This window comes from Podarcis cretensis (genome assembly GCF_951804945.1).
Source record: "Podarcis cretensis genome assembly, chromosome: 3".
NCBI classification, from domain to species: domain Eukaryota; kingdom Metazoa; phylum Chordata; class Lepidosauria; order Squamata; family Lacertidae; genus Podarcis; species Podarcis cretensis.
The window spans coordinates 100,294,640-100,321,160 of record NC_137172.1 but is presented as its reverse complement, the minus strand read 5'-3'; the positions used below and the strand labels follow the sequence as shown (position 1 = coordinate 100,321,160).

The following is a 26,521-nucleotide window of genomic DNA, read 5'->3' as shown; positions in this document are numbered from 1 at the left end:
GATGATGAATGCAGAGTCCAGGTTGGTTTATATGGGAAGAGGCGGTCCTTGAGGTTCTGCAGGTCCTGAGACTTCAAAGGGAAGCTGAGCTTGTATAGCCTGCATGCCTCAAACTTTGAAGTGGGCTAGTAGATATTGGAGCAGCATGAATCAACTTCCTGTTGGTGCTGCTGGACTGGCATGTTGTGTTCCTGGTTAAGGACTAGCATGGGCAGGGAGGTTTAATGGTGCTACTAGATAATACTACACGTTTACTTAGTGTTGAGGGCAAACTTTCTTTAAAGAATCTAGATTCAGGTAGGTAGCCGTGTTGGTCTGGCGCAGTCGAAATAAATTAAAAAATTGTCCAGTAGCTACTGGACAATTTTTACATTTTTTTCTTTAAAGCAGGAATAGTGTTCTTCGAGATTAGATCCATATTTTGGGTACCTTTCCCATTTCCCCAAATAACAACCCTGCTGGATTTAAAATGCACCTAGTTGAATTCCATTGCGTGCAAAACTCCATAGCTATTGATTTAAAATGTCATAGGAAATTCAGAGGCAAATAGCTATAATTTATTTTAATAGGCTATGCTCAAGTGCTGCTAGGAATATATTTTTGTTTTAATAAAAATGCTAAGTTTTATTCCTGTAAAGTTTACAGCCGCACTAAAGTTAACTGTCATACTACTTGACTTGAAAATACAAGAGCAAATAAAATAGGGAAAAGATCAGCTTAGCTGTATTGATCCTTGCAATGTTTTCATTGCCTTAGTTTCATAATGTAGCTAATTACTTTGAGTACACTATGTGTTGGTGTTTTTTTTTTTAAAAAAAAAGCCTGCGTGAAATACAAGTGGCCATCTGAATCTCCGATCCTGATACACACGGAACACTTTTCCGTGGTTGCTTTCAAACTCCCATTTAAAGGAAAAACCTTCAGGTGTTGCAAGTATATGGAAATGAATGTTTCATATTGACGGGACCCCAAGGCAACACTTAGAGAGGAGGGGCAAGAGCAACAATTACCATGCTTCCATTAAATATAGCTACAGTATTGAATTGGATAGAGATGGCTATTTTAATAAGCCCTGGTGATGGTGACTTGGCAGGATGGAAAAGGTGGTTGCACAGGCAAGTAGAGTCATGGGTGGGTTACCCTTCTGAATGAACTGTTTGCAAGGATGCTGTTAGCCCACATGAAGCCCACCTTGGGGCATGTTCCATCTCTCATCACACAAAACATCCCCACTTTGAAAAGGAATTTGATGTCTTTGTCTAGTGCAGTTCTTTCCCTACTACAAGTAGGAAGAAGAATAATGATGATGAAGAGCCAAGTTATAAACCCAACACTTTATTATGTATGTTATTTACAGTATTTACATATTGCACATTTAGCTGGAATGTTCATACCTCTATTGTACAGGAAACAGATGGCATTTTAGTGGATGCAGAATCCAAGTTTTACTTAAAACATGTTTGTCTCTTCCACATGGCATGCAGTTTGTACTCAGTAAGAGTACACCATAACAGATTTATGAAACATTTGTAACCAAACACTTTCAATTCCATAAGCAAGAAAGGCAACCTTCTCCACAGGAAGGCTTCCTTGAAAGTGTCCCATGACGTCTCTAAATGAAACATGTTCTTACTTGGGAGGTTGATAATTCACTGAATTTTTTGGCAATGCAACACTTCTGATATAGGGTGGCCTTAAAGTATGAAACATTTTAAATTGTTATGGTAGAAAAACTACCAGAAAAAAAATGTCTATCTGTAAACAGTGGTGACAGAATAGAAAACACATGTTTTAAAGATTTTATGGGAAGTAGTCTATCAACTTGCAAAAATAAATCTCTTGTTCACAATGGAATATGTTACAAAGATGGTAAGTTCAATTTCCCTGTGGGTTTCCAAGGCACTTCTCTTGGTTCTTGATAATAGCTTTTTCCCTTGATAGTAGTAACATCTGAAGCAAAGATAAGACAACACCGCCCACCACAAAATATTAGTTTCTCGGTTTTCAAGAGAGCAAAATATTTCACTTTTGTTTTTGCTGCACAATCTGGCATACTAAAACTCTGGGTCGGTTACCATTTGCTGTCAAGGGATGGGGATTTAGGTAAGTGAGCTAAAGCCTTCACAGTTCATGAGCAGCAGTTCTTGGCTACTCCAAGGGCAACAATATATTTTTACTTCTTCTTAAATACACTGATTTCCCTACTTGTGGCAATCATTCCTATATGACAGGCACCCCCAAACTCGGCTGACTACAACATATATATATATATATATATATGTGTGTGTGTGTGTGTGTGTATATATATATATATATATATATATATATAAATGGCTTTATCATAAAAAGTAAGAAAAGTCAAGTAAAGTATGAAGAATATTGAGCTTCACCCCAAAGTACAGTTTGTTTTGTTCTACAATGTTTTATTCACAAGGGCTGAAAAGGATCTCAATCTCAGTGTTGATTCCAAGAGAAATGAATAGGTTTTGATTCCTGATATTGCTTACTGTTGTTAAGTTGGTATTTCAGTGAAATAGAAATGTGCAGTTTTGGATACAGATTCAGCTGAATGCACATAACGTGTTTGTTCATGCATCAACTACATTATAACTGTATCATAGATACATTAATCACTCCTACATGTATATTTTTAAGCTGCATTCAAATATGGCATAATCAACCTGTAACTTTAAATAGAGACCCAGTGTCAATACATAGATGCTGACTCAGCCCCTGAAAATAAGCTGTGCCTGGATGTGCTTTGTTTCACTATCTGCTAACTGCATACAGCTATGAATTCACCCTTGATGTCTGAGAGTCTTTATGCTGCTTTCCGGTAGGGGGTATCCTTTTATTTATGGCTGGTATTTTGCCGAGTGAAGGGCGTTGTGTCATTCTCTCTGAAAGGGGAATACCTTCTCCAAAGAGCTATTGCGCAATGCTCATTAATTGTATCAAGTCCACAATGGTGATGTTGCTATGCATATACAGGCAGTGTGCAATTGGTCCTTTCAAAAAGCTTACCTTATCCTTCCGTGCACATTGGACTTACTGCCAACCGAGTAAGAAGCCTGGCACATCTTTTATAGTCTAGTGAAAAGATCATAAATAGAAGTTAACAAACAACCCGGCATAACTTGAGGTGTTTTTTTTATAAAAAAAAAAGTTTATTATCGTAAGGTTATACAAGGAACTGCAAGCATGTTGCAATTCATTTTGAAACCATTTATTTTTAAGTTATAAGTTTGAATTCTTTGCTTAGAAATCTGGCTGTATAAATGAGATTTTTTTAGTTTTTAAAGGGATTTTCTCTGCTTTTGCATGTATAATGCTATGCAGACTGGCCTGGAAGAAAGCACCTCTCAAGAAGAAACGGACGTGCACATGTAAACAGCTAGCTCCCATGGCTATGAACATGCACAGGAGAAATAGCTGCAATGCATGTCTGGACAGCTTAGGTATGCAGGATAGCAAATAAAATTGTGGTGTTCATTCCATAAAATGAAAATTCTCATTTTCTACTAACAATGAACTAGCAAAGACTGATAATAATCTGAAGCTGAAAACTCGAAGGGGATAAAAATTAGAGCACTGTTCATCTTCAGTTTGAATTTCTTGCCCTTTATTTGAGCCACAGATTACATTTTAGTTGTGTGTACAAAAATGTAATAATGTGAATATTGCCAACTTGTATCTGCTACTGTATATACATCAGTCAGGATTGGTCCCAGCTCATATGACATGTACACTTGGTGGAAAGCTTGAATATGGGACAATGAAATGGCCACAGTAAGATAATCATATCTCTAGGTTAATAAATCAAGATATGAGCAAGGATTTGATCTATGCATACGGGCCCTTTGCTCCCCCATTTCTGATGTAAGCAAGCAAATCAGAAAGTCTTCAGTTAACTGTAGTTTCTCATTTCATCTGAGCTAGGATATTATCTCAGCTTCAAACCATGGCTTAATATCATGACTTGTTCCAAAGTATGAAATGGAAAACTGGTTAATTAGAGGCTTGCATACAGAGACTGCATGTGCAGAGAAAAGGCCTGTTCATATTACTGTCTGAAGGTGAGCAATTTGTGAAACCTCTAGACTTTGTAAAATCTAATGACAAGGATCAAATTTTTAGGCTGCTTATCAAACTACTAAGCTCATGAAAGCTCATGAAAGATGTATACCTGCAAAATTCATTCAGGTAATCAATTTTATGTGAACTACAGCCTGAAAAGAAACTATTTTGTGAGCCTTCACATTTGACTTAAATCGTTCTGCAACCTACTTTGAAGGCCAAAACATTAATGTGTGTGTAAAAGCCCTGCTGTTATGGTTTTTGGATACTACAAAAACACAGTTAATCTAGTAAGGGAATTAATTCTTCTATGATTGGCAGTAGAATTAGTAATTTTCTCTAATACAGCAAATGACATGTGTCTGACTTGCACATGCAAGTAGTTTTTTTTTTATGCACAGTTGCCAAGAATAAACAATCAAAATGTGAGTCAAGGTATTTAAATGGCTGTCAAGTCAGGCTAAGGCTACTGGGGGAACAGACATTAAAGATGCACCATTAAGTACTCCTCCCTATATCACACTAATATAATCTATCAGCTATCTGTTGAGAGGACTATCTGTTGAGAAACTAGTCAGCAGCCCAAGCAGTGATGTGCAACGGTAAAACCAGCTGGATGGGAACTGTTCAATTAGTGTTGCCTCATTACTATTCCCCCCCCCCCCGCAAAATGGTGTGCATAGGTTAGGGGGGGAAACTCAAATGCAATAGTTAAGAGTCATAGTTATCATTCTTAGGCTCTTGGATTATGGGTGTACAGTAAGCCTGCAATTTACAGGCATTTAACTTGTGCACATTCAGCTTCACATGCATGACGAAAAATAAAAAGGGGCCAGGGTTCTTGGTGAAATGACTTTGGCAATGCCACCCACCATTGAACCCAGTGTGTTTTGACTATATGCGATTTTGGCTTTGGGCAATCCCCGGAATGTAAGGAAATGCATCATTTTAATAAGTGTGACATTGGTGTCAGCTGTGACTTCTGCCAGTTAAACAACTTCTTAACTGCTTATGCATCTCTCTCTCTCTCTCTCTCTCTCTCTCTCTCTCTATATATATATATCCCAGTGTTGCAAACCCAGATTTTATTCTTTAATGTCTGTTATCTGATGTACTATTAAGTTCCAAGTTACTATATTGCAAACCAAAGGCAAAGGAGTTGACAGATAATTGGCATACAAATTTGAACTGCCTGCGGAAAGTACATTTTAAGTTGATAGTTAAAGCCATGAGACCTCTTGGAGGAGTCACAGCAAGAGCACTTAAAATATTGTCCCATGGGTTGCAACTCTGTGGGTGAAATCCAACAGTGTCTGTCTGCCAGCAGAATGACTGCTCTTGACAGAATGGGTTCTCCCACCTGCAAACTCCCAACATCTGTTCTGGGTGGTTGGAAGACCCTATGAAGCAGATCTGTAGGGAGACGTCTGCTCACATGATGCTGGATGTTGCCCTATGCTTAGGAAATTTAAGATGAAACTCATAGTTCACACTTATAGGTACTGCTGGTTGTCTTCAACAAACCCATTGAAATTAATAACCATGACTAGCTTATGTCCATTACTTCAGTGCATATACTCTTGAGTAAAAGCGAGTTGAGTACATCCCTGAATATTTACATTTGAGTCTCATTATACAGCAGTCTGTTTAATTACTGTAATTCCACAAACTCCTTAAATAAACCGAATAATAATTGCATTGGAAGACAGCTCTTTATTGAATGCAACTAAATTAAATGTCTGGCAATGGATTCTTGGGTGATAACACTTACATGCAGGAATGGTGCAGTCTCTTGTATGATGGTAAAGTCTATGAAAGTGTTTAGTGCATTTTGGACCAAAATAAAGATGACCTGGGGGAGAAAAGAAGCAGTGGATCAGTTGAATTAGTAGCGTAAGAGGATAATTACAGACAAAAGTACCATGATAGAATGATAAATTCTGCTTACCTGTTAAATGGTTTAAAAACTTGTCTTTCATTCTCAGATCTCTAGGAACTATTTCTGTTAAAAGGAATGAAGGACATTGTAACAGAGTCGTCATTCATGTTCATTTAGCTTCTAGCTAATTTTAAGATGTTAAACTGGTTGAAAAAGGCAATGGCATTTTCATGGATCTTAAAAACCAATTGTAGGCTCATTATTTGCCCTTTGTAAAATTCTCATGTTCTAAAATTCTCATGTTCTAAAAAAACACACAACCCACCTAGATACACCTAAGCAAGTGTTTATAGCATTGAACACCCACTGAAATCAGTAACATTTTGAGTAAAGACAGCTGGGATTGAATTTAATTTTGTTCACAATTCTGGGAAGCAAGTGCCATTGAAATCAAGTGGGATGTTAAACTGGTTTGAGCAAACTGGATGTTAAACTGGTTTGAGCAAAAGCAGTCAGCTTCTGTCCTACTCCAAATGTAAATGTTTCTCACTTCTAGGCAGCTCTTGTATCTACAAGTTTTAAGAGATTTAGTGGTACATTGGATTCCACTCTGGCTGCCCATCTCTTTCTTCACAAGAAAGAATGCCATGGCTCTTCTAGCTGCTCCTGGCTTAGCTCTTCTGATGTAACTGGCGGAGGAAACAGGACAGCTTAACTGAATAATATGAATGTGCCCTACATTTTGAAATTCCAAGTCCATGAACATCTTTTGTTAGTTTGCATAACACCTAATATTATCATTATCTTTATCATTATTATTCTTCTACCCATTTCACTGGGTTGCCCAAGCCACTCTGGGCAGCAGAATATAAAAACACAAAAAAACACCAAATATTTAAAACTTCCCTATAAAGGGCTGCCTTCAGATGTGTTCTAAAAAACCATATAGTTGTTTATCTGTTTGACATCTGACAGGAGGGAGTTCCACAGGGCGGGTGCCACTACTGAGAAGGCCTTCCGCCTGGTTCCCTGTAACTTCATTCTCGCAGTGAGGGAACCGCCAGAAGGTCCTCGGAGCTAGACAGCGGGAGTGGAGACGCTCCCTCAGGTGTACAGGGCTGAGACCATGTAGGGCTTCAAAGGTCTGCACCAACACTTGGAATTGTGCTCGGAAACATACTGGGAGCCAATGAAGATCCTTTAGAAGCAGTGTGATATGATCCTGGCAGCCACTCCCAGTCATCAGTCTAGCTGCCACATTCTGGACTAGTAGTTTCCAAGTCACCTTCCTAGACATTCAGACAGTGCCATGTTTGTGCATCTGAGTTGAGCTGTTGAAACACAGGTGCCACTGCTTGGGTATGTGATGATTAATGGGAGTGTCAGTAAAACATGCAAATCTGCTGACATGTCAGAGACCAGCTGTTGCTCCATGTTCATGTTAACGAAGAATTTTGCATTATATGGTTTTACACATACAGTAGATGTTTGGGTTGCGAACGTGATCTGTGCGGGAGGCGCGTTCGCAACCTGCAGCGCTGCGTCTGCGCATGCACAGGTCGCAATTTGGGGCTTCTGTGCATGCGCGAGCCCCGAAACCCGGAAGTAACCCATTCCAGTACTTCCGGGTTTGGCGCAGTGCACAACCCGAAAACACACAACCTGAAGCATCTGTAATCCAAGGTATGACAGTACACGTACTTATACAGAACTATAGACACCCATAATGAAGAACCTGGAGTTTGGCATAACAGAATCTGTAGTGTCCTATTTACCGTATTTTTCGCTCTATAACACGCACCAGACCATAACACACACGTAGTTTTTAGAGGAGGAAAACAAGAAAAAAAATATTCTAAACGAAATAGTGGATATATGATTTTTGTGGTTCATGCTGTGGCCACAGACATGTGATCTGACAGTGAGTTTGGAGTAGCCCAGTGCAAAAATCCTGAGGATCCATGCTTTGTAACCACGGAGGAGGGAAGGAAGGGGAACCATGGATCCTCTGCTCACGACTGCAGCAGATCCCCCCCGCCACCCGCAGGCATTCGCTCCATAACACGCACAGACATTTCCCTTTACTTTCTAGGAGGAAAGAAGTGAGTGTTATGGTGCAAAAAATACAGTAGTTCCTAAGCTCAATTCTTCTGAAATAATTGCATTTTGTTATCCAGGACAGACAAATGTTCATCAAGCACGGTCTGAGAAACTGACTGAATAGGAGCATATTTTCAGGAAATGTAACCACAGTATTGTAAGGGAGGACAACATAATCTACTTGCGTCTTACTCATGTGGTTTGCTTTCCCACATACTGTATTAAATGGAGGGGAATGCAACTAGTTCGTTGAAATCCTCTTTAGCTCCTTGTGGCTGTCTCCTTGATTTACTGTCACATTTTATTGCTTTTTGTTACTTACATTAAGACATCCGTGTTGATTGCACATGAAATGCTACACTTGTCCCTTTTTTACCATAAATGAATGCCTAAGTGGCCTTTGAATTCCCCTGGGACCTCTTTATTGCATTTAAAGTCAGAACTACTTCCAACCAGATCTGATTCACTGGTAAGTTTTAGACATTCTCGAAATTCACCATTTATTTACAGTACTTCTAAGCATATCAAGCTCAGTTGAATTGACCTTATAATATTTGACCTAATTATGTCATGCGCAACATTAAATGCTTAGATGTTTCTTTCAAAAGTCCCTCAGGGGACACTCAGGCATTAGATGATTGATAGGTAGAGTTCTGGATAGTAGTTCCTTGCAATGATAGCGAGACTGCTGGGGAAAAGCCTTTCAGAAGTTGGCAAGTTGCTTCAGCACTGTTTTATTTTGATTAGAACAGGTTCTACTTCAGCTGCTGTGCTCCAGTTATGTGCTGCACAGTGGTTCTACATCAAGCTCGAGCCGTTAGTTAAGCAGGTTTTCAGTGTGAAATCTGTTTCTAACACATTCCTCATGAAAGTTGTCCAAAACATGAATAGCACCATGTTAGGGAAGGTTGATGCAGACTGTGATGGATTCTATGATTTCAAACTGCAGCTGGAATCATATTTTTGAGTGCTCCTCTCTTTATATATATATTTAAAACCATTCATCCGCCTGCATGACAAACAAAAAATAAAATCTTGTACAGGGAGAAATTTAGATGATTGTTCTTAATGTGCCAGTTTACTGTGCGAAGGGGTGTTTTCCATGTAGCAGAGAGACCAACACTCTGACCTTTATCCAGCACAATAAACAACAAATTCTATAATTTTACAGGCTTCTTCTACATAATAGGCCGGATTCAACTAACAGATTCAATTAACGAGTCAACATCCAGCACACTTGGGCAGATACTGGGGCTTATACACTCTGGGAGAGACCAGTGGTGCTGATGTTTACCTTGCCTGGACCTCATGCAGTATGTGTCACCGATTAGTGTCAATGCCACTTAAGCGATTGCATTGGTGATGGTGGGTTTCCTAGGAGAGGTGGGCATTTTTTTGATTCTGATCAGTACTGGGCAGCTGCGATTTTATATTTCTCATAATGCAACGGTGCAGAATTTGCCAGGTGCTCTGGAGTGTTGCAGTGTAGGGAATTTTAAATGGTGACCACCAGGCACAAATTCAAACTAGTAGCCACTTTTGCTCCCCAAGTAAGAGTGTTGGTGCTGTTGGGTAAGCCCATAGGGGTGGGCCAATTGGTGCCAGAAGAACCCAATCGGAGCACAAGACAGGGAATCTGCATCAGCACCATGGCTGTCCATCAACAGCACCGTTGGGTCACCCAAGCCTGGTACCTGACCTAGATTTCAGGGTCTTGCAAAGTTCCTTGCTTTCCCTGTGACTAGCTGAATTGTGTATATTGCACATATATTGTGCAAAATTGTGGAAATTTATAAAGTAATTCAGCATTTTAAGTCAGAGAATGCACAGTATTGTATACAACCCAAAGCTGCAATCCCAAGCAACCTTATTACTTTGATAATTTACTTTGAAATGAGCTTGTTTAGATCTGGATGCAAATCTTATTAAACATTAGCTGATATTAGCATATTATAGTGGCTGACAGGAGCGGGAGGGAGGATCTGCATCTTATTAGACTAACTACAAATAGATTGAATCTACACAGGCATGTGGAACCCTTGCAAGTGAAATTTCACTTTCTGAAAATTTTAGCGCCCACTGCTCAATAGCAATGGTGTACTTGAGTACTGTGTTTAGTGAGAACTCTCTGTAGGAACTCTCACTTTGTCAACAACAATTACTCTTTCAAGGAAAACCTCCCAAGTTCTAGATGCATCAGAACTTTGGGTGTTTTTCAGTACATAACTTTTTTCAGCCTTTTGGAATCTTCCCTTTTCTTTTCCTGTTGTGCTTTATAGCCATTTACTTGCAGATGGATGGCAATTCAGTGCCACCCATGGGGTGTGGTCTAAATCTTCCCCATTCCTCTAAGGTGCCTCCTAAGCAATATAATATGTGATTAAGTACTACTCAAACAGGATCCAGCAGATCAACTATATTTGCTCTAATTGGCAAGTATTTATGATAAGCCTAAATTCCCATTTTCAAGGGACTTGCAAGTGTAGTCTGCAAATCTTTTATTATTATACGTAAGATTTGACAATGCAATCCTGTGAATTCAGTGGCGCTTACCCCCAGGAAAGTACACACAGAATTGTAGTCTAATTGTCTAAAGCCAAATTTCTGAAATAATTTACAGCAGAATTAAACCCCAACAAAGAAATGCTGTTTCAGAGTAACTAATGGCCAGTTAAGCCAAATAGTATGATTTTAAAGAATTAAAGTTCCAGTGATCAGTGGCGTAGCGTGGGTTGTCAGCACCCGGGGCAAGGCAAATAATTTGCGCCCCCTAACCCATGGATTTGTGCCCCCTAACCCGTGGATTTGCGCCCCCTAACCCTAACCCCCAGATGTTGCGCCCGGTGCGGCCGACCCCCCCTGCACCCCCCACGCTACGCCACTGCCAGTGATATAAGCACGACTAAAATTGGCTAATTTTTTAGTCTGCAACTAGTTCTGATTTCTGGTCCAGGAAACAGACAGTTCTTAAACTGAAAATTTGCCATTGGTAAGGCTTCTTTCCAGAAACATGTTTATGGTGTCAAAAACACAGGCATAGAAATATAATTATAGCATTTCTCAATACATAACAGAGACAAACCCAGCCAGTACAAGCACTATCAAACCCCAATGATTTCTGAAGAGTAGCAGGAAAAAGAGAGAACTGCTTACATTTCAGCAATGAGTATGCTGCCACATTTTCTGCATACCTTATGTATATACACAGCCTTGTTTGGAGAATTGGGGCGGGATAGCTGCTGCTCTGGTTTGGAGCTGAAATCAGTTTTGGACAGCACTGATGGGCTGGCCCTTGTATCAGTCATGAAGCACCTCCCTCTTAAGGGCTGGACTATGTGCAATGCTGATTGGTTTGCCCTTGTGCCAGTCACAAAGCTATCTCCCCTATCTGAGCAGATTTCAGTTTTAAACAATGTACAACCACAGCAAATAAACAAGTTGGATACCTAGAGGGGACTAAAAAAAAAAAAGTTGGCTGTCTCAAAGCCAGGGAAGGGTGCTTGCAAGCTGGAGGTTGTTTTCTGGTTGATAAAGCATGAGGAGTGGAGTACAGCTTGCACTGCAGCCGAAAAACCTGCCATGCTACTCTTTCAAGGTATGACTACAAGTAGCCTTAATAAGAAGTTTACAGAAAGTGACAAAACATCATTCCAGTTGCAAAGTGTTCCTTTCCCCGAAGCTTGCAGACAATAGGTAAAAGGTAAAGGTAAAGGTCCCCCTGCCCGTACTTGCCAGTCTTGACAGACTCTGGGGTTGTGCGCCCATCTCAAGAGGCCGGGGGCCAGCACTGTCCGGAGACACTTCCGGGTCACGTGGCCAGCGTGACAAAGCTGCATCTGGCGAGCCAGAGCCGCACACGGAAACGCCGTTTACCTTCCCGCTGGTAAGCGGTCCCTATTTATCTACTTGCACCCGGAGGTGCTTTCGAACTGCTAGGTTGGCAGGCGCTGGGACCGAGCAGTGGGAGCGCACCCCGCCGCAGGGATTCGAACCGCCGACCTTTCGATCGGCAAGTCCTAGGCGCTGAGGCTTTAACCCACAGAGCATAGCTCAAACATTTTTGTCCTGAAGACTGCTCTAAACAGCTGATAGCAGACCTGCTTCAAAGATCTTCCTCAGATAACTTCAAAAAAAAAAAACATTCCACATGAGAAACTGAAAAATATTCATTCAACCAATGCAATTTAGTTGCTAAGGGAGGTTTCCAGGTGTCAACCAAAAACTCGCCTGCAGCCAACTGTTTAGAACATTCTTCAATACAATAGTTTGCGTTTGTAATTATATTTTTCCTGCTTCGTTGTAAATTTCTCATCCTCAGTATATTGTTACAGTCCTGTGCTTTTCAGGCCCCTTATAGAGAACTGTATAATTACTTCACTCATCTATTAAAATCAATGCAATTTAAATTTGCTTAACCTTCAAGATAAAATCTAGAAAAAAAGAAACTTTAAAGAAGCAGAAAACCTGTGGGAGATATCCGAGTGACTAGCAGTAATCAAATGTAGATTTGCACACGAAGTTGCCTTATACTGATGCAAACCACTCTATTGGGGCGGGAACCCTCGAACTATGGAAAACTTTTAAAAAGAAACTTCGGAAAGTTTCAGATTTGCAATTGACTAGACTAGAGTAACAGACAAGGAACTGTTAGCGAGCCTCAGAGCACACACATCGCAAAGAGATCTCCTTTAGATGATGATTCTCGGATTTCAACCTATTAATTTGCTCTTCAGCGCCATCGATCTCTGAAGGAGGGCATAGCATGGTTATTCCGCGTTCAGCGCGAGGGGAGCTTTTGCTAGTCTGGCGTTTGCCTTCAGAGCGGTTATTGAGGAATCCGCTGCACAACTAAGGACGAGCAATTTGCAAGCCTCCCCCCACCTCCGAGATTTCTCAGATGCAAACTAGCAGCTTGATGACCGAGCCCTCCGTTTTGTAAAGTTTAACGCAAAAAGAAAAATGAACGTAACAGGTTGCAGCGTCTTCTCTAACACAATGTGGTATTAGTTGACTTACCAACTCTCTGTTCTTCTGAGTAAGATCCATAATCGGGTACTACTTCCCTTCTCCGGTCCAAAAGATAGTCTTGTTTGTACTGAACCCCGTTCTCCTCGTCCTCCTCCAGGTGGTATTTTTTCAGTTCCTGAATGATCTCCATGATCAGGTTTAAGAGGTTCTGCCTTTCCTTCAGCCCTGCGCTAGATTCGGGTCTCTCTTCGCAATGTCCCGCTGACAGCATCGCCAGCACCAGCCCCACCAACGCAGGGGATCTCAGGAATCTGCCCATGGCGCTTCCGAGATCAAACGAGGGATAGATGGAGCCACTTTCCGAGTCCACTCCCTGAAACCAGCTGTGGAGAGGAGATAAGTGTCACTGCCAGGTGTCACATCAACGCGAACAGTGAGTGGCAAGTTAAAGCAATTATTCTCCCTTCAAGTTGAGAGTGCCCAGATTTCTAACCTCTGCCTTCTCTCCCTCTCTTTTTTACTTAAAAGAGGGGGAGGACCCAGATCCTCAGCTGGCAGCTCTCTCTGCTCTTTAGCCAAGTAGGATCTAGTAGCAAGAAGAAGGCAATTGAATTCCCCAGCGGCATTCGCGTCTCACTCGCTTGATACCGAACTCACTGCCCTTGCTCTTGGTGCCACGGAGTTAAAGAGCGCTTGCTTAGGACAGGAAGATGGATATCGAATACTTTTAACACATGGTGTTGGGGTTTTGTTTTGGTTTTAAAAGCAGTGGGTGGGACCTGGAGATCAATCAATCAATAAACTTTTCGCTTCGAAAACAAGGAAGAAGCGTAACCCTATCCCTCATTGAGTCCACAAGCAGCAGAGGGCTAGGAGAGATTTATTTGCAGAGGAGCTGCTTTCTGGAGTATTCAGATCAGTTTGGCAGAAGACACGGCTTCCAAAGCAGGACCTGAGCGCCAGCGATGAAACTCCTCCTTGCTTGTTTGGCACGCGAGGGAGCCTTGCACGAAGGGAAGGGCTTACTCACTCCTCTCGCTTAACTGGGAAGCCCCAAGAGTGGGAATCAATGCTTCTCAGCCAGAGGCAGTGCCACCGAGTGGTGGCACTTTACTCCGGAGCCTTTACACCAGGGATGAGGACCCTCGAGATGCTGTCGGATTCCAACTCCCATCAGTCAGTCACAGACAGCATGTCCAATGGTGAGGGCGTGATGAAAGATGAAGTCCAGCAACTGGGGCCGCCCGCCTCGCACCAAAGGCAACCCGCCTCTCCCAACTCAGCAGCTTCCTATTGGAGATCGGCATGGCTTTATATGAAAAGCAAACTCTAGGAGAAGCAAAGGACCTGAGGGATTCCGCGCCCCCCTTTCCCCCTCCTCTTTTCCTTTTGGAAACCTGGAAACCTGATTTTGCGTAAGGAGAGGCAGCCGGAGGGAGGGGGAACGCAAGAAGCTAGTGCAAAATGCCAGGCAGGTAAATAGAGTCTTGCCTGGAAAAGTTTGGCAAGCTTTCACGGCATTCTGCAAGGGGGTGGGGGGCGCGCAAGTGACGCTGTCTTTCAAGTCTACTCGCTCCCTAAGCGCTTGGCTAGCCAGCAGGCTGCCTTGATCCGAGAAGAACTTGGCCGCTTTTTTGCTCCCCCTAATTTGTAATCTGATGAGGAAATGTGGCGGGGTTTCCCCTCTTCGCTCGGCAAGTAATGTATCAAGTGGTTACATGTTTACATCCGAGGGCATACACAGAGAATCCAAAGAGACGAGCGCAGGCTCAGGTGCTTTGGACCAGCAGAGTGGGAACTTGTGGTCCTCCAGATGTTGCTGAACCCTCGACCCATCATCCCTTAGCTGGGGCTAATAGGAGCAACATCCGGAGGGCCGCAGGTCCCCCAGCCTCGACCCAGTCTAAACCCCCTCTCTCCACGGACGCCAAACCCCACGCAGGCACATCGGCGGGTCTGGGAAGCGCCTGCCCCTTCGGTCCTTCCTTGTCCGGCGCGCCTTCCTCCTCCTCCTCCACGTGGCTGGCGGATGCTCGAGGAAGAGCAGCCTTCGCTAGCCTGGAGCCTCCCAGATGTCTGAGGTCTGCGACTCTCCGCAGCCAGCGCATCTGGGAGGCACCAGGCTAAGCAAGTCCGGCGTGGAGAGAGCGAGAGAGAGGTAGGAACAGCTGGCTGGCTGAGAGCGACCCATTCATTCGAAAAAGGCGGCTCGGTCCAGCCAGAGCTGTCTCTGCACTTCTGTGCCCCGTCGATTTCGCGAAGAGAAGAGCCGAGATTCCACCCGTTGAAATCAAGGCGATTTCAACGAAGCGCTTTAACTTTGGCTAGGACTTTCTCTCGGTTCCAAGCGCGGCTGCTGCGCTCGGCTTCTCCTCTTCCTCCTCCCTTCCCCACCCGCGAGAAAGACTCGGGAGGCAAACGGGGCGAGCAGGGCGCCGGTGCCACAGCCCTCTCAGCTTGACCCTCCTCCTTGCCGGGCGGCGGCTTGGTGCCTCGGGCTCCCTCCCCTCGCTTCACTCGCCGCTCATCAAGTGAATCGGCTGGCCGGGCAGGCGAGTCGAGCCAGTCGAGCGACACCTTCCGGAGGTGCCCGAGCGCAAGTACGCCACCGCCGCCGCCTCTGGCCAGAGAGCGGCTGAATTTGGCCAGAGGCGCGCCGCGGATCCTGCTCCTTGAGCTCTCGGGAGCATTACCTGCCTCCGTTCGCCCTTTGAGGCGGTGTGTGTGACGGGGCTCCCTCCCTCGCGGGCCGGAGCCTCGCTTCTCTCGCCGCGCTCTGTCTCCTTTCCCCGGCGCGCACGCCGTCCGCTCTCCCGCCACCTACTCCATGTCCGCGCTTTTATAGAGGCTTATATAGGGTATCCGTGAGGTGGCCGCCGCCGCCGCCGCCGCCTCAGACGGTATCGACTTGCAAGTGGGTGGACGGCCGGCTCTCCCCCAAGTCCCGCTCTGCAGCCCCTCGAGTCGCCTCGCAGCCACTGAAGTTCTCCCCTCACGGCTCCCCCGCCCCGGTCCCTTCTTATGCTGCCTCCCCGCAGACGTAAAACGAGCAGTCCCGGCTCAAGGGGGGGGGGGGAGGGAGGAAGGAAAGGGGGGGGGGGCTCAGCAGCCCGAGTTTCTTTAATTAGAAACTCCGCCTGAAATATTCATTTCGCCCCCCTTCCCAACCACCCACCCCCACCCCGGCCCGCTCGCTCGCTCGCTCGCTTCCCGCCGTTTCCTCGGGGCGCGCAGCCTCCCTCGCGCACTTCTCGTCTCGGCCCGCCCGGCGGGCTGCATCTCTCTGGCATCACTGCCCGCCAGCTGAGGGGGGGGGCGGATTACCAGCAGCGGCTCGTGGGCTTGGCCGCTCGCCCCGGCCTGGCGCGCTTGGCGTTCGGTGGGGCGGGAAAGGGCGGGGTGCGAAGACGAGGAGCCGGGTTTGGTTTACATTATCTAATCTTCCGGAGCGAGAAGATCGATGCCGTTCCCACTCGTCGGAGAGAAGAAGAGAGACTTTCCCTTCCTTCCTTCCTTCCTTCCTTCCCCCCCTCCCTACTTGTGGCAGGAGCTGTAAGGCGGGCGGCTGTGCGGCTGGGGGACCCTCACAGCCGACGGAAGGGACGAGGACCCCACGCGGAGAGAGCCTTTGCCACTTATAATGTCGCAGGAGACAGTTCTGACTGGATTCTCCCAAGCAGAGGAGCCAACTCCTAGGGGCAGAGGTCCCTGCAGCCCCCCCAAAAAATATTTGAGGGGGCCACCGCCTACTCCCCAGTTGATGGGCGTTGCCATTTCAATGGCGTTTGTGCAAAGTGTCATGGATCGATTATGTGGGGTGGGGCTTACCTGCCCTCCCCACCCCCACCCCAAAATTTTATTCAGGTTGGCACCCCTGCCACCAAGGGACCCTGCTGGCCTGTCTTCAGAAGTGACAGGCCAGACTGGGCTTGGTTCTGGGAAGCCCACCAGCAGGGCAGGAAGTTGGCAGCGTACAAACCCCAGCAGTTGTGTTCAGTGGCTGCAATCAGTTGGAAACATAAGACAATAATCCAGAAACAAGTGAAGTAATAATCAACCAAACTGCTTCAGAGCATTTGCAGAGTGCCTTCAAATCACAGCAGGCCACCCTCAGACAATAGGGTACTATTAGAAGACAGCAATTCCTTCATTGGTATTGGCCACCTGCCTCTGCAGGGTACCATTTGGATGGTTATTATTATTTTTTGCCTCAGGCTCCCAATTATGTCATCTTGTCCTTGACCCACACACCTGTCCACACAACCTAATGGTAAAAAGAAGAGCTTAAAGGACTTTGAAACCTGACACACATTTTCTTTTCTAAAAAATTATGCACTATCTTTGGATGAAGGGTGGCGTAGAAATTTCATGAATAGTAATAGTAGTAGTAGTTGTTGTTTAGTTGTTTAGTCATGTCTGACTCTTCGTGACCCCATGGACCAGAGCACGCCAGGCACTCCTGTCTTCCACTGCCTCCCGCAGTTTGGTCAAACTCATGCTGGTAGCTTCGAGAACACTGTCCAACCATCTCGTCCTCTGTTGTCCCCTTCTCCTTGTGCTCTCCATCTTTCCCAGCATCAGGGTCTTTTCCAGGGAGTCTTCTCTTCTCATGAGGTGGCCAAAGTATTGGAGCCTTAGCATCACGATTTGTCCTTCCAGTGAGCACTCAGGGCTGATTTCCTTAAGAATGGATAGGTTTGATCTTCTTGCAGTCCATGGGACTCTCAAGAGTCTCCTCCAGCACCATAATTCAAAAGCATCAATTCTTCAGCGGTCAGCCTTTTTTATGGTCCAGCTTTCACTTCCGTACATCACTACTGGGAAAACCATAGCTTTTATTATATGGACCTTTGTAATAGTAGTAGTAGTAATAATATATAATGGTTCAGGCCCAATGCTTTGGCACAATGGCACCACAGACGCAAGACCTGAGAAAACTAGCACCTCATAGCTTGGGACACATACTGACTAAACTACGGTACAGTATATGAAAATCTTCACTTCTCTCACGAGCATTTATTTATACTCTACTTTTTAGGAGAATCTCGCAAAGCAGCAGTCATGGCATAGGATACCAATAGAAAACCCAGTTTTAAAAGTTGAAATTTAAAACACCACAAAATTTTAAGACAGTTTTAAAAAGCAACCGTTTGCACAGCGCACCATAAAACACAAACGTAAACAGAATGAAACAGCATGAAAAGGCTTGTTTATTGACTTGATTACAAGAGAATTAAGCTAGCTAAAGGGTATGGAATATGTAACTCCCTCCCCCCATTTTTACCTTCACAAGAACCCTACAAAATTATGGCTGAGTAGAGTTTGAACCTGGCTCTTCCCAAGCCTAGTCTTATTTCATATCAGCTGTAGTTTGTATTGGGCAAGTACAGTCATTGCTATGTGTGCGTGTACAGACATACATGGGTCCTTTAAATGTGATCATGTAAATCATGGCTACATATGGTGTACACTCAAGGTGCGAAGTGGATGTCAAATCAAGTACTAGTTTTGAATCTGAACAGGTGACTTGCTCAGAAGTAGCTTACAGTCACTTGGAACTATTAGACAGTGGCAAGCATGTTTTAAAAAACTGCTTACATGAATGGTCTATTCTCCTGTACAGTCAAACATTCACACAGGATTACAGTTCTTCAATGAAATGAAAAAAGCAATGCCACCTCAATGTGGACTCACCAGATTCTCCTAATTATTTCATTTGCTTCCATGCTCATTTTGCCACCTGTAAAATGGGACTAGCAGGTATTCCACACACCCTCCCATGGACATAAAGGAATGTTAAAGTGTTTTGTGCTCAAAAACATATTATTATGATTAATAATAAAGAACAATGGTTGTGTTTGTATGTTTGTTGTAAAAAAAACAACAACCCCTGTCTCCATGAAATCCATTAATTTTCCTACAGGGAAAAAAAAGATTTCCTTTAAGGTGCCTCCTAGGCAATATAATATGTGACTAAATGCTACTGAAACAGGATCCAGCGGAACAACTCTATTTGCTCTAATTGTGTGTATATAAACCTCTCCCTTTTCTGCTAATAAAGTAAATAGAAAGTTGGATCAGACGATGTGACCCTTTCCCAACCTGCGTGAAATGGATAGGGAGGGGGAAGAAGCAGTAGAGATAATCAAGATGCACTCTGGTTGACTTAGGTAAATAATCAAGTACTTACCAATGCAAATAATGTTTCAGGTGCAAAGGACAAGATATTTAGAAGCACCCTGTCCAGGTGAGGAGAGCGGCAGCCCACAGTGGTGCTGCTGCTGCTGAAGTCCAGCAATGGCAGCATTGGCTGAGACGAGCAAGAAAAAAGGAAACCATCAGGAAAGAAAAGGAAATATACAGTGCCTCCCTTTAGGAAACAGCAAGCTGCTGAACCCACTGCTAGGCTTAAATTCCTAACTCATGTGCTCAATCTTGTGCAAAAGTTTAAAGAACCAGTAGAGATTTGTTGCTCTTAGCCAGGGGTCAGCAACCTAAGGCCCATGGGCCACAAGGGGCCCACGGGGGTCATTTAACTGGCCCCCGAGCCGCCCCCGAACTGAACCGCCTGTTCGGCGAGCCCCTGCGCACTGCACTAAACCGGCACAGCACGGCACAGGAACTTGCTTCCACTGTGCCGGAAATCGCATCTGCATAGATGCAGATGCTAGAAATCACAATCCAGCCCCCAGAGGGATCTCCACTGGAGTGAACTGGTCCAGGCGAGGTAAACCTTGCTGACCCCTGCTCTTAGCCATTGTTTTCGAGAGCCACACACTTTGGGGGGAACTTTGCAGCCTGTTAGCGATGGCCTTTCCAAGCTAGCAAATTGACAGATCGTACACATTGTTAGATCCAAGTATACATAAAAACTCATTCTGAGCTATACAATGAAATCAGGACTACATGTCTATTTCAAACAAACACATGTGGGTATTTCCCTGTTTTGTGTCATCTGTCTGTACGATGGAGGCACACAGCTTGTGTTCTGCAAGTTGAGATATATTCCTGGCTCTCTCTGGGAATTATTTCTCTCCCAGTGCCAAGATTGTTAAAGCAAGTGAAGGGGGAAGTGTCACACTGTTGCATTATATGACATGTATGGGTTGTCCTGTTTTCAGACTTGCATTCCTGCCTGCCACTGCAAATTTCTTTCCTCCCAATCTGAGGCTGTTTTGGAACTCTTGCAGCCCAGCATTCAACCCCATGTATGGCTTGACTTGCTCCGTGTTGGAGGGCCGGCTGTTATTATGAGCTAAAAACTGTTGTGCATTTCAGCCTGTAGATGTAAAAATGCCGTGTTTTCAGAACTGCTTAATCAGGGTTTCTTGGACTATGTGTGAGCCAAATTTCAGCTTTGCAGCTGTTGGGGAAGTTCCTCAACAAATCTTATACTCCTCTCAGTGATGTTCAAGTGATGTGTCTGCGACATATCATTGCAGTGAAGCACAAAGATTTTACCAGCATGCCTCTCTGCACGTAAAAGGGCAGTTTGAACCATGGTTATAGAAGACTTCACATTTTTAAAGTCCTAGGCAAACATCTACTGGCAAGTCTGTTGATGATGGAGGTAATGGTGGATCCTCAGGCAGATGGAAAGACAGACAGATGGCTAAAATGTTGTTTCATGTACTATTGGAGGTTGCTTCATAATCTAGGACTGAAGCTGAAGTAAGCCTAGGTCTGTCTAAAGACAATGGCTAAGCATTCAAGATTCCTATAAGTGTATTCTATGTTCTTGTGGAGGTTTGGGACACACTGGTTTTGATCAACTCAACCTGATATTCTTATACATCAGCTATCGTAAGACAACTGTATTGGCTGCCAAGTAATTTCAGGACCTAATTTAAGATGCTACTTTTGAACTTTAAACCCTTAAACCATCTGGGTCCTAATTATCTCAGAGGACATTTCCTCCCAGTAAGCATTAAAGATTTACTGAGGACCTTTTTGAAGATTCCAACATGCATATGGAAGCTAGATTGAGGCCCAGCAAAGCATTTCAGTCATCTTGAGTGACTGCAAGCCAGGAAGAATTGCTTTATAACATGTAGTCCTTTAGATATCTATGCACCTGAAGAAGAAAAGGAAAAGGGTTAGGTAGGTGGGAAAGAGATCACTCTACGATTTATGAACAAAACTCATTTGTTTCAAAAAAGGACTTACAGAAATTGGAGACAGAAAAACACAGTCTTCATCTGTCCCTCTGGTAGGGGCTAGATATTTTACATCTAGAATAATATGAAAAATGTGCTTATGAGGAACTCCAGATACTACTAGTATGGCACCTCGTTGTTGTAGATGCTGCTTCTGACTCTACTGTGCTAATGCACAGTACCAACAGCATTTGAATATAGTGGACACACCTTTAGGCTAGGAAATAAATAAATGCTAAGTTGTGATATTTTCTTTTCTGGAAAATTTTGAGGAAAGGCTGGTTAAACGCCTGTCAGAGATGGTTTAGTGCAAGGGAAGTTGTTATTATGCCAAGGAGGGAAAAGGGCCAATTTGCACTTTCTGAAATAATACATAAATTGAAATGCAGCTACCCTTCAAAATTTGCACTGCTCTGGATTTTGTAATGCAGTTCTCCCATTAAGTAACGTGTACGAAAGTGCCCTCCATTTTAAAGCAAGCCCACCTAATTCATACCTCACAGACAAGATACCTATGTTAAGCTTCAGAATTCCCACATCAGCAAATGATGCGGTAGAATTCTTCGCTCAGAAGACGTACCGAAACAGGCTGAAAATTTACATATTCAAATACTAGTTTTGTACAGTTTAGAAACAAAACAAACAAACAACCCACAGCTTACTGCAGGAATAGGATTGAACAGACTTCTGAAGGAACACATGCAAAGCTGGCATGGACCCAAAGTAGAAGCGTCATTCCATTCATACCTGCCAATAAATAAATAAAAATAAATAAACAATAGAGAAGTCACTCCTCAAACAAAAGGCTACCTAAGTTAATTCACAGCCAGCAATGAGAGTTTTGTCAAGAGCTACTGCTCATGCACCTCCAAAGCAGCTGTCTTTGTAGTTTGCAGAGCAACCAATAGTTTTGATGAAGGGGGTTGACAGACTTTAAAGTACTTTTGCACTACCTATAAATCAGCTGCTTTGGAGCAGCTGGTCTGCTCAATGATGACAGAATTTGCTCCGAAGCTAGAGAAAACTGGGCTAAGGAAACTCAGGGGAACATGGGGGTAGCCAGGATTTTTTTGGGGGGGGCAGTGACTTTGTTGGGGGGCAGGACTTTTGTTGGGGGGGGGCAGCACTGATGTGATTGGTCAGTTAAGTATTTCCATTGTTTTACTTGATGGGGGACGGACGGACGGGACCCTTGGTTACACCCATGCAGGGAAATAGTACTTAATTTGTAATACAGTGGTACCTCGGGTTACATACGCTTCAAGTTACATACGCTTCAGGCTACAGACTCCGCTAACCTAGAAATAGTACCTCAGGTTAAGAACTTTGCTTCAGGATGAGAACAGAAATTGTGCTCCAGTGGTGTGACAGCAGCGGGAGGCCCCATTAGCTAAAGTGGTGCTTCAGGTTAAGAACAGTTTCAGGTTAAGTACGGACCTCCGGAACGAATTAAGTACCTAACCCGAGGTACCACTGTACAGCTGAACATCACAAGTAGACAAAGTTGATACCAAACTATGGGGAAAAGCTCTTGACATCACTACTCCAAACTATTTCTAGTTTCTGTTCTTTACTGGAATATAGGTACAAAACAATGGGCCCGATCTATCTCATCAAGACTGGAGACTTCTCAGTTTCACTGATTAAAGACAAGAATAAATGCTCTCACATTGGAAGAATCAATAGGATATAAAAGTGCTTAACATTGATAGGTCGTGCCTAAGATCAATAGCAAAAAGACAGTAATCATTTGAAATTATAAAACTTTCTCTGCCTAAACATAGTCCTGATAGCCATAGATTCACTCTGTGGGTACCGCTTCAAAGGTAAAGATGTTTTGACTTGAAGACTTAGTTGGCCTATATAAAAACAATGACAAAACATGCTCCATTTGAGTCTTCCCACGGAAGATTGGTGAAATTTTCATGCTAAGAGGCTCAGTGCTTCAATTGCACTCTTGTTTTGGCTGATTAAAACAGACATAGGATTCCCATCTATATTTAATAAAAGAAAGTACTATAACTTTCTTCAGTTGTGGAACAGAGTTGACTGTTTAAGTGTAATTGCAATGCAAACAACATCCAGACAGCATCTAGGCTTGGGAAAAAAGATTGCTAACAACAATCCTGAATGTGGATGATAAAAAAGTATTATTGGATCAAATCTTTTTTATTTTAAAACCCACAGAACTTCAAACAATATTTTCTTTGAATCTTCTTTTCCTAAAACATCAGAATGGAACAGGAGGTTTTATTTTGAAGACCAAAACAGAAAAGCATACTTCCTCCAAGCAAATGAGAAGTGCTGTGTGAAACTCTCAGACTGACTGAGACAAGAGGTGCTGGTAATTCTGTCTGGTTCATTGAATGGATATCAGCTGGCTGACAGGACAACTGGACTTGCCAATCAATGCATCCATCTATCATTCAAAAGGACTGACAGAGGTACATTATAAAAATTCAAATTTCAAGTCAAATATAAAACTTAACCATTAAAAAATATCTCCACTGATGACATCTGTTGTTTTCTGTTGTCTATGCAATGCAGTTCATTCACTCATTCTTCACACTACAGTGGTACCTCGGGCTAAGTACTTAATTTGTTCTGGAGGTCCGTTCTTAACCTGAAACTGTTCTTAACCTGGAGCACCACTTTAGCTAATGGGGCCTCCTGCTGCCGCTGCACCGCGGAAGCACGATTTCTGTTCTCATCTTGAAGCTTCTGTTCTCATCCTGAAGTTCTTAACCCTAGGTACTATTTCTAGGTTAGCGGAGTCTGTAACCTGAAGTGTATGCAACCTGAAACATATGTAACCCGAGGTACCACTGTACTTTCCCACCATTGGCTCCAGAAAGTGGGCAACTGTGGCTTGAGTACAGTAGTGCTCTGCACAAGCGGAAAAACTCCTATCATTGCACAAGGGATGAGCCACCAATTTTTGACCTCTCTCCCCCTCCCCCACCAAGCTGTGCCACATGCAATACTATTCTAGAGGATCCGACCTTGAACACTTGGATTTCAAATGGGGATATGGGCAGGAATGGGAAGGGAAGAGACAGAGAAAACCCATTTCATGAGCAGACGTTTCAACCCAGTAGATTTTGAAATGCAAAAATAAAAATAAAAGAAATTAACACAAAGGGTGGTGCTAAGTTGTTGGGTTTTTTTTAAAAAAAACTCCATGAATGGTCTGCGGAGGGAAGCTTCTTCCATTCACAGAGCATTAAATACCACCACTCATATCTATAATATGGGAGCACCTGGTATTTGCTTTTGAGGTCTACCACTGCTACCAATAGGGATGCGGGTGGCGCTGTGGGTTAAACCACAGAGCCTAGGACTTGCCGATCAGAAGGTCAGCGGTTCGAATCCCCGTGACAGGGTGAGTTCCCATTGCTCGGTCCCTGCTCCTGCCAACCTAGCAGTTCGAAAGCACGTCAAAGTGCAAGTAGATAAATAGGTACCGCTCCGACAGGAAGGTAAACGGCATTTCCGTGAGCTGCTCTGGTTCGCCAGAAGTGGCTTAGTCATGCTGGCCACATGACCCAGAAGCTGTACGCCGGCTCCCTTGGCCAATAAAGTGAGATGAGCGCCGCAACCCCAGAGTCGTCTGTGACTGGACCTAATGGTCAGGGGTCCCTTTACCTTTACCTTTACTGCTACCAATACTTAATTTTCAGAGTTGTAGGCTGCATCCTGTTGTAGAACTGCCACGTCTGTGGAGGTAGAATTCAACCTTGAAATTTCATTTTGTAAAAAATTCTTGTGTGCATCTCAGTATGACTTCCCTCCCTCATGTGTATTGCATTGTTAGACACAAGTAATACAATTTTGTATTTTTTTTTGTATATAATTTTATTAAATTTTCTGTTTTACAATTTAAAATACTCATATCCTTAAGATAACAATGACTTCCCTTTCCATGGTTCATTTTACATATAATAAATCCCTGCATATTTTACAAAAACTGTACCATTCAGTATTCCATTATTGTATCCATCAAAATTTGTTTACACTGTTGAATTTATCTTAATGCTGCCAGTGTTTTCAGCTGTACACAATTATTTCCCATATATTCAATAAACCTTTTCCAATCTAATTTAAACAGATGTTCTTCTTGTTCTCTTATTCTACATGTTAAGTATGTGAGTTGTGCATATTCTGTCAACTTAAGTTGCCATTCTTCTTTAGTTGGGACATCACTCGTTTTCCATTTTTGGGCAGTAATAAAGTTTCGTAGATCAGATTCGACATGAGTGTAGCCACTCCACCTTATACAACTGCAAAGTTGCATGGTATGTTCCCAGCAGGATTCGTTTTGCATAAGTGTAAAATAATATTTGTATGTCGGGCTCATCTCACGGAGCACTTGACTCCCAAGCTAATGTTTGCTGCAACAACAGCTGCTGGCGAGGGCAAAGAACTGAGAATTCCTCCAGAGCTGAAGTCAGCTGGGGAACATTTACGACTCCAACAGATGTAGAAATTCTTAAGGTAACCAAACATATTGAGCACTTTCCCCCGTTTTCCTACATGGTGCACATGCCAAGAAGATTAAAATCCCATTAATCACCATTGGAACCAAAACCCGAGGAATCCTCACAGAGTGTCACCACCTCTGTTAGCTAAATGTTGCAGTGAAACTTTGTAAATCAGATTTCTGTGCATCTCAGGCAGAACACAGGAACATATAGGACCAAAGCAACAAAGAACATTATTGATATTTTCTGCTTCATTCTCACCCGCCCACTACATCACTGGCCAGGTAACTGCAAATTTGAAATATTTGACTAACTCACAAATCTCCTGTCTTTCATGTGTGTATTCCACTTGTTTTGCATGCGGAAAACATATACGCTCAGCACTTCCCTATCCCAGTACTGTCCTGGTGAGCAAAAACAAATTCATGCATTTCTGTGTCCTGTGTAGTTTAGCAGTGTAAAGCAAGAATGAATGAATGGACTAAAAACTAATGAACGAACGAACGAACGAACGAACGAACGAATGTGGCTGTTCTACAGTTGTAGAACTCCCTTCTCCCGGGAGAAAAAGCCTGCTGTTTTAAAGACACACAGAGTGAAAGTTACATTCCTTTCCATTAAGTGGGGACAGGATATTGTGCTATTGGCAGGCGATTGGCGCTTGCAAGATCACCCTAAGGATAAAATGTAGTTAGGAAACACTTTTTTTATAATTGTACAGAAATGCCCTAAGTGGACACCTGATGAGTACTGTAAATTCTGAGTCCATATCAACCGTTCCCAGGGCAATTTGCCAGGCTACATAGATTTCCTGTGTTGAAGAAAATCCCACGGTTAAAACCATATGGATAATATAAAAC

General features: G+C 43.5%; 2 protein-coding genes across 3 annotated transcripts in view; both read right to left on the bottom strand.

The window, feature by feature from the left end:
• The window catches only part of SH3YL1 (SH3 and SYLF domain containing 1), a 514,925-nt gene that overhangs the window by 43,523 nt on the left and 444,881 nt on the right, over window positions 1–26,521 (bottom strand). The gene's annotated exons all lie outside the window — the stretch shown is intronic.
• ALKAL2 (ALK and LTK ligand 2) lies at window positions 1,320–16,030 on the bottom strand. 2 transcript variants are annotated; one of them, XM_079970198.1, is made up of 6 exons: window positions 15,718–16,030; window positions 13,073–13,407; window positions 6,026–6,079; window positions 5,849–5,929; window positions 3,025–3,090; window positions 1,320–1,950 (listed from the first exon to the last, which is right to left on the bottom strand). In XM_079970198.1, the coding sequence occupies exons 2-5, from the start codon at window positions 13,341–13,343 to the stop codon at window positions 3,026–3,028; spliced, it is 471 nt and encodes a 156-aa protein (XP_079826324.1). In that variant the 5' UTR covers window positions 13,344–13,407; window positions 15,718–16,030; the 3' UTR covers window positions 1,320–1,950; window position 3,025. The 2 variants fall into 2 exon arrangements, with proteins under 2 accessions (XP_079826324.1, XP_079826325.1); XM_079970199.1 differs by lacking the exon at window positions 15,718–16,030 and having other exon boundaries at window positions 13,073–13,788.

Excerpts from the sequence above, each read along its gene's own strand:
- ALKAL2 (XM_079970198.1), bottom strand. The coding sequence starts at position 13,343 with ATGGGCAGATTCCTGAGATCCCCTGCGTTGGTGGGGCTGGTGCTGGCG. Across the intron at positions 6,080-13,072 it reads CTCAGAAGAACAGAGAGTTG|AAATAGTTCCTAGAGATCTG; the intron begins GTAAGTCAACTA and ends TCCTTTTAACAG. Across the intron at positions 5,930-6,025 it reads GTTTTTAAACCATTTAACAG|GTCATCTTTATTTTGGTCCA; the intron begins GTAAGCAGAATT and ends TTTCTCCCCCAG.